Source organism: Oncorhynchus mykiss, chromosome 21 (assembly GCF_057628025.1).
Source record: "Oncorhynchus mykiss isolate SJ-2025 chromosome 21, ASM5762802v1, whole genome shotgun sequence".
Taxonomy (NCBI): domain Eukaryota; kingdom Metazoa; phylum Chordata; class Actinopteri; order Salmoniformes; family Salmonidae; genus Oncorhynchus; species Oncorhynchus mykiss.
This window is the reverse complement of record NC_143042.1, coordinates 33963681-33971653: the sequence shown is the minus strand read 5'-3', so window position 1 is coordinate 33971653 and position 7973 is coordinate 33963681. Positions and strand designations below refer to the sequence as shown.

At 40.5% G+C, this 7973-nt stretch overlaps 1 protein-coding gene across 2 annotated transcripts; it reads right to left on the bottom strand.

The window, feature by feature from the left end:
* Positions 1-760: 760 nt before the first annotated feature.
* Positions 761-7568, bottom strand: tmm85 (Transmembrane protein 85). 2 transcript variants are annotated; one of them, NM_001160551.1, is given in 7 exon segments: positions 772-1487; positions 4254-4414; positions 5300-5453; positions 5609-5723; positions 6233-6345; positions 6582-6621; positions 7199-7359. In NM_001160551.1, coding segments are annotated over 5 exon segments (567 nt in total). In that variant the 5' UTR covers positions 6334-6345; positions 6582-6621; positions 7199-7359; the 3' UTR covers positions 772-1451.
* Positions 7569-7973: the final 405 nt, after the last annotated feature.

Here is a 7973-nt window from a genome sequence, read left to right as displayed (position 1 = left end):
AAACAGGAAATTAGGCAGTTCAGCCTCATTGTTTAAAAAAAAATATATATATACTGCATTTTATCTTCTGCCATCTTTCTTGTTAAGCCTTCGTAAAGCATTGCCATTTTACACAGTTTCAACTATAAAATTGGAGGTTTATGGAAATCCTTGACTCTGGTTCAGTTCTTGATTGGAGTTTGGCTGGCTGTCAAATTATGGTTGCATACACCTTAATTGAGGAGGACAGTACACCATGAGTCACTGAACATTGAGTCAATCAACCGCTGGCTGCCTCTCCACCACAGAAAGCACCGAGCTAGGCTGAAACACCTGCATTTTGGAACTGCCTTACGCAAGAAAGCAAAAAAAGAGACCATGTTTGTTTGCAAACTGCTATGTGACACGTATTAATGCCAAATAACTACACAAAAGTTTTTTTTTTTATCTTAACAGGTGGGGCAGAGCCCCGAATGACTGGTCGCCACTGCATCCTGTCACTCGTTAAACAGTTACATATTGTTGACAGCAAAGGGTGATGCAAGTCTAACCTGCATTCTAATGCGATTTAATTACCTGTGTTATTCAGTGCAGGGTGGGTTACTACCACCTATTTCGAACACATTTTGAAGTGGTTTTGTATTTTCTAGTGAAGTAGCGAGTCATGTGGGAGTGCGGCTAGGCGTCCGAAGAAGGGGACCAAATACAAATGAATGGCATTCATTGGTTTAACAAGAGCGAGTGCTGCTCAACAATTGTGTATTTTCAGTCAGTCGTCTCATTTGTTTTCTTAATCCATTTTATTTACAAAGTTGTCGATTTGTAGCTTCCAACTTGCAAGTGTACATACATGAGAATTGTTTTTCAAATGACTTAAGACTTTGCAATGTACAAAATGTATAAGAAACAATATTTCTAACAACTAACATTCCGGATTTCGCCAGGACACTAATGAATTGCCTTTGTGATTCAATGCAAAAGTAACCTACATATACCTCTTCAAATGTATCTTCATAGCCTTCACCAATGTGCCCAACTTTCCCTTTCCTTCACTGCAGTGTTTATTCCAGAACAACATTTCCACATTTGCCAGTAAACTTAGTTCCACACATTTCTAATGACTGTCACCATTCTATTTAACAAACAAATTAACGAGTTAACCATTTTATTTGACACAAAGATAAATGAAAAATGTGTTATGGTGACACCTTAAATTGACCGTGTGGATTTAGTAGAATGATGAACGGTTTTACAAACATTACATTTTCCTATTATCAGATGTTGAATGTGTTCTGTAACATTTTATAACCTGTGACAAATAATCTCAAATGACAAACAAAATGTAGATAAATAAAAAGCTTGAGGAGTCCACAAAAACCTAAAAGCCAGAGAATTGAAAAGACTTGGAAGAGATTTAATGTATTAACAGAACAGTTCAGCATATTTCAGTATGTGTGCGTCTTCTGTCCTCTTCACAATACCATCCCTCCACCCATGATCTCCATCCTCTGCAGAGAACAGAAAAATATCAGTTTATATATTTGTACTACCCATTACAACAGGAACAGACATTGTAAAATGTTATGCATATTAGGCTTATGGGTTGTTGTATGTATACTGAACAAAAACGCAACGATCATTGATTTTACTGAGTTACAGTTCATATGAGGATATTAGTCAATTGAAATGAATTCATTTGGCCCTAATCTATGAATTTCACATCACTGGGAATACAGATATGCATCTGTTGGTCACAGATAAAAAAATAAAAATGGGCCTCAGGATCTCACTGTATTTTTGTGCATTCAAAATGCCATTGATAAAATGCAATTGCGTTCGTTATTCGTAGTTTATGCCTGCCAATAACCCCACCGCCACCATGGGGCACGTGCTCTGCGGTGATGAGGCCCGTTAGACGTACTGCCAAATTCTCTAAAATGACATTGGAGGCTTATGGTAGAGAAATGAACATTAAACTATCTGGCAACAGCTTTGGTGGACAATCCTGCAGTAAGCATGCCAAGTGCACGCTCCCTCAAAACTTGAGACATCTGTGGCATTGTGTTGTGTGACAAAACTGCACATTTCAGTGGCCTTTTATTGTCCCCAGCACCAGGTGCACCTGTGTAATGATAATGCTGTTTAATCAGCTCTTTGACATGCCACACTTGCTAGGAGGATGGATTATCATGGCAAAGGAGAAATGCTCACTAACAGGGATGTAAACGAATGTGTACAAAATTTGCGAAAAATAAGCTTTTCGTGCAAAATATCTGGGATCTTTTATTTTAGCTCATGAAAAGTTAGACGAACACTTTACATGTTGCTTTATATTTTTGAGTCTATTTAGGGGTTCACAACAAAGCTGACATGGTAAAACAAATAAAAAATCCAATCACTGAACACCTCTCCTGCCCCTTGTCACCAGAAACAACGGCAGTCTCAGACTAATGCATGTAGCGAACGACAAAGCAGCGGAAGAATTTAATGTGTCGTCAGGCTAAGATTTTCCTCCATCTTGACATTTTGGAAAACCTTTTACAAATGTTTAATCATGAACCATAAGTCCAAAGAACACAATGTGGCATGTAGGACCATGGTACATCTCTTAACGTTTGAGAAGAGCTAAGGGATTGGTTAAGAGATGGCTAAGATATTGATAAATCAGGAAATCAGACTTGATGTGTCCATTTAAATCCACTCCACAATGGCCTATTAACTTTAGACTTTTTAGGGTCAAAGACATTACCATGATGAATCATGTTAATTTTGGCATTGATATCTTAAAGAAATAAGGGCTTGTTAGCTAGCATTTGTCATCTCAGCCATTTTCTTGTAAAACAGCTCAGCTAGCTAGCGAAATGCTAATTCACAATGTCAACGTTAGCTAGATAACGTGTTAGCTAGACTACTTCTAGACTTGGGAGCCTGCAGGTTAGAAGATTCCCCCATGGGCAACAACAACTGGCTAATAGAACTGAACTGATGTACATGGGGCAAGGAAATTTGGTATGTGAACCTTATAAACTTATAAATTCAAGACCCTGTCTTTCAAAGATTATTCATAAAAATCCAAATAACTTCACAATCTTCATTGTAAAGGGTTTAAACACTGTTTCCCATGCTGGTTCAATGAACCATAAACAATTAATGAACATGCACCTGTGGAACGGTCGTTAAGACACTAACAGCTTACAGACGGCAGGCAATTAAGGCCACAGTTATGAAACCTTAGGACACTAAAGAGGAATTTCTACTGACTCTGAAAAACACCAAAAGAAAGATGCCCAGGGTCCCTGCTCATCTGCGTCAACGTGCCATAGGCATGCCACACCAGATACTGACGGTTACTTTTGATTTTGACCCCCCCACCCCTTTGTTCAGGGACACATTATTCCATTTATATTAGTCACATGTCTGTGGAATTTGTCTCAGTTGTTGAATCTTATGTTCATACAAATATTTACACATGTTAAGTTTGCTGAAATAAATGCAGCTGACAGTGAGAGGACGTTCCTTTTGCTGAGATTACGTCCTTAGATGGCTGCACCAGACCAGTTGGTGGCACTATATATAATTGGCACCAGAGGATACTAGAGCAATAACTATTGATCAAGTGGACTTTGTCTGATGCAAATGTAAAATTACGCAGACAGACATTGTGGATTTTCGTGATTCGTATAATCACATAGTTGCCCTCTTATTTTTTTTAACCTTTATTTAACTAGGCAAGTCAGTTAAGAACAAATTCTTATTTACAAGGACGGCCTAGTGGGTTAACTGCCTTGTTCTGGGGCAGAATGACAGATTTTTACCTTGTCAGCTCAGGGATTTGATCTAGCAACCTTTCGGTTATTGGCCCAACGCTCTAACCACTAGGCTACCTGTATGTGGTCTGAACGCAGTGAAAAGTGGATATTTTATTAGGTAAAATTAGAAACGGGATGCCCTGCCACTTTTAGCCAGCGTATTACAGCTGTGAGAGTATCAATTCTAAGTGGTAATGCTTTCAAAAACTGAACGTAAAGACAGTTCCTACATGATAATGCATGCTTTGTTATCCGATTGATCATGTCTTTTCTGTCATCCTGTTCATTGCTGCTAGCAACTATGTTTTTTTGCTGTTTTTCGTCTTTTTAATCACAACAGCACAGGTAAGATTTCCAATGTATTCATTACACATGACAAACCTGAAAAATAAGTTAATAATCACCCTATAACACATAAGAGAGAACAGGAAATTGGACGGATAACAGCATAGAAAAAAATATCACCTGAGGCGGTTCTATGAAAGCGAGCCAATCAGAGGAGTGAGTTGGGAGAAGACCCATTGACTGACACTTGTAGATAGCCAATGCCGAGCCCAACAGGTTCCCTACAGAATAGACAAGCCCCTGGAGCCACTGCTGGTTAGAGTTCTCCAACAGCTTGAATGCTGAAGAGAGAAAGGGCAAGAGTGAGCAGTGATAACACGCTTATAAATGACATTATACAAACCGGGTAGTTAGGGTCCCAGATGCTGATTGGCTGAAATTTTATTTCAGCTTTGTGTAGATCTGACAATGTACCACAGATATGACACAAACACTTATTTACTGTTCTACTTATATTGTTAACAAGTTTATAATAGCATTAAGGCACCTCAGGTGTTTGTGATATGGACAATATACTCCGCTTTGCGTTGTGCCTAAGAACAGTCCTTAGCCGCGTTTGATTGGCCACTATAAACTGGGTGGTTCGAGCGCTTAATGCTGATTGGCTGAAAGCCGTGGTGAATCAGACCGTATACCACGGGTATGACAAAACATTTATTTTTACTGCTCTATTTACGTTGGTAACCAGTTTACAATAGCAATAAGGCACCTCTGGGGTTTGTGATATATGGCCAACATACCACGGCTAAGGGCTGTGTCCAGGCACTCACCCCATACATGGAAAAACAGATAATCAAAAGGAAGTTCTGGAGTGCTCAATGACAAAGGTTGGTGAACACTGCTGTAGTCTCAGAGAGCTAGGCACTGGCAGAGCTACTCTTTGGCTTATTTGTGCAGCTGTAGTGACGATTGTATTGTATTATGGATCTCCTATATCTGTTTCAACCTGCCCAGAGACTATGGATGAAAATGTGCACTTTTGATAACTGACTCATACATTGACTGATGTGGAAACTGAAATGTTGATTGATGTGCACTGTCTGTACCTGTTGAAACACACTTCTTTCATATTGTGAGATGCAGGGCACCCTTGCAAAAGAGACATTGGTCTCAATGGGACTTCCTGCTAAAAGAAAAGGTTAAAAAAAAATACAATAAATACTCACTGGCAGACATGGACATGAGAGCCTGGATGGGCCTCCAGGCCATCATACAGACCATCATGATAGGGAAGATTGAGATGGTGTTCCCAGACATGTACATGATGAAAAGGTTCATGGGAATCTGCTTCAGAGGGCCCAGGGCCACGTCCCAACAACGCTGTTATAGAGGAGGGAGAGAGAAAGAGTGATGGGGTAAGGAAGAGAGAGGAAGCTAATAACACTATATTAATAAAGTAAGATGAAAAAGTAGATAATGCAAACTTTGAACAATACATCATGATGTTATGAAATCACCCTCTTCTGGTGACCTACCTTTTCCACCAGGTTTTTGTCTGTTTCCTGGATGCTGGTGTCTGGGACTGGTTTGTCTGAGTATCCAATGGGGTACATCACATCTCCCTGGTTACTCTGTCTGTCTCCACGACCCCTGGAAGACAAAGTGGACAATTAGAGGGCGATCCATGGGGAAGAGGTCGGCACAGAAGCTTTAGGTTATAGATTAGTTATAACAGGGTGGATCTTGAAGCATTTTATGCCTGTTTCTCTGTGTAACTGTTGATTTGGACTCATTTGAAATGTCAGCACAATATCAAGTGTATCAGATAGTGAGAGAGGATAACAGTGGAGAAAGATAGAGGTTGTGTCAAAGGACATGCCAGATTCAAGCAATCTTTATTTCTTTAAAATCTAACCTTTAACTAGGGAAGTCAGTTAAGAACAAATTCTTATTTACAATGACAGCCTATCCCAGCCAAAGCCGGGCAGCGTGCACCCCTCCCAATCACAGCCTGGATTCGAACCAGGGACTGTAGTGATGCCTCTTGCACGAAGATGCAGTGCCTTTACACCGCTGCGCCACTCGGGAGCACTGAAGACGTGTGCAGTAAAATGCAGCATTACCGCTAGGACAGCCAGGCTACAGGTAATTTGTCTTACCTAGCATTGCCCAAGCTCAACTCCAGAGCCCATTTCATCCTCCTAGCTCCTGCTCCTCTTGTAGACACTGCCCCTCCTCCCTGTCCCCCTGGAGACGCCATGGCAATGTATAACTGTGTTGGACCACAAGAAGAACATAATATTACAACATGAAAGGACTGAGTGACATTTGACAATGACCAAAACACTGATATTTTATTTTTGCTGCGCTTCATAGAAGATCTTGCTAGTGTCAGCGACTAGGTTATTCCTAACCCATTCAGCGCCTATTGACGACAGTATCTTCTGGCTGGGGGTGTTCTGTTAAGAGCCCAGACAATCATTCTGAACGTTTAAATGCATCGCTTACGGTAAGGTTTTTGGAAACACAAGGAGTGTATCTTTCATATCTGCGAGGAATAATAATAAAACATGTTAAATTAACACACTTTATATGGTTGGTAGTGTTGTTTACGGAAAGACAGGGGAGGCCCGCTGTGTTAATTAGCTATGTAGCGTGCTCCGAAAAAACGTTTCGCAAGCGATGTTTGACGTTTCTAAACGTTAAAACCCAGCGTCGGAATTGACAGTTATGGAGAATATTTCTTAAACTAGGTTATTCCCTGACTAGCCACGAAGTGAGGCATTGGCTTGACATAAAGCAAGATGGGGGTGAAATGTTAGGGTTTCTTAGTTTAACGTTCCCCATCTATGCTATCAGGTAGGCCATCATTGCTGGTCATACAAATACTTGTATTACATATGAACTAGGGTTAGACTATATGTTTATGGACTAACGCTACGCTAAATGACACACAATCATGATGCTGTCCAGATACGGCATTCATGAAAACTGGTACTACTGCTAACAACGTATAAACATCCATAGTTAGCTCCTACTAGGTTAACCGAAGCAGCTAGCTAGCTTGTTAGCTCACATCTAGCCAGATAAAGATGTTTTAGATATGAAATGACAACACTCCTCACCTTAGAGACGTTCCAACTAGTCTTTACTTTACTTTTATGTTACTCTCGAGCAGAATTAGCCAACCGTACGTGAATATTCGTCAAATTATTCACAAGTAGTTAATTCAGCTTAAATCGACGACATACGATGGCCGGGCACACAATGGTGACGTTTCAGTATTGACGTCGCGCCTCACTTCTTCTTAAAATGTTATGTCAGACTATACCTATTGGTGTATTGCTGCCACCTACTGTACCGGGTATTGAAAACAAAATAAATCAAACAACAATCCAACTCCTTCAGTCACATTCAAATCACATCCCTACACAGGCTCAAGTGCATTAATCGACAGGATTCCTTGTAATGCCTCTGCAGAAAAATCCCTGAGTCAGCTGCACGTACAATGATGCCTATTTTCTCAGATTTGATCTGTTTGCGCATTGCAGTTGATAACCATAACCAAAGTAATGAGAAGGGAGACTCATCAAAAAAACAATAGAATGGATGGAGTGTGCTTCCGCACTCCATCTACAATGCGGTCAGTCATTGTGCACCAACCACTTGATCCAATTCTTCACGTAAAGTGTATTCGGAAAGTATTCAGACCCCTTCACTTTTTCCACATGCATCGCTGCACAGCTATTTTCAGGTTTCTCCAGAGATGTTCAACCGGGTTCAAGTCCGGGCTCTAGTTGGGCCACTCAAGGACATTCAGAGACTTGTCCCGAAGCCTACATTGTCTTTGCTGTGAGCTAAGGGTAATTATCCTGTTGGAAGGTGAACCTTCGCCCACAG

Bases quoted from the DNA above. Each gene is read 5' to 3' on its own strand.
- tmm85 (XM_021576742.3), bottom strand. From the start codon at position 6,333: ATGGCGTCTCCAGGGGGACAGGGAGGAGGGGCAGTGTCTACAAGAGGA. The intron at 5,454-5,608 runs GTAGGTCACCAG...CCTCTATAACAG, and splicing joins ACAAAAACCTGGTGGAAAAG to CGTTGTTGGGACGTGGCCCT. The intron at 4,415-5,299 runs GTGAGTATTTAT...TTCTCTCTTCAG, and splicing joins TCTCATGTCCATGTCTGCCA to CATTCAAGCTGTTGGAGAAC.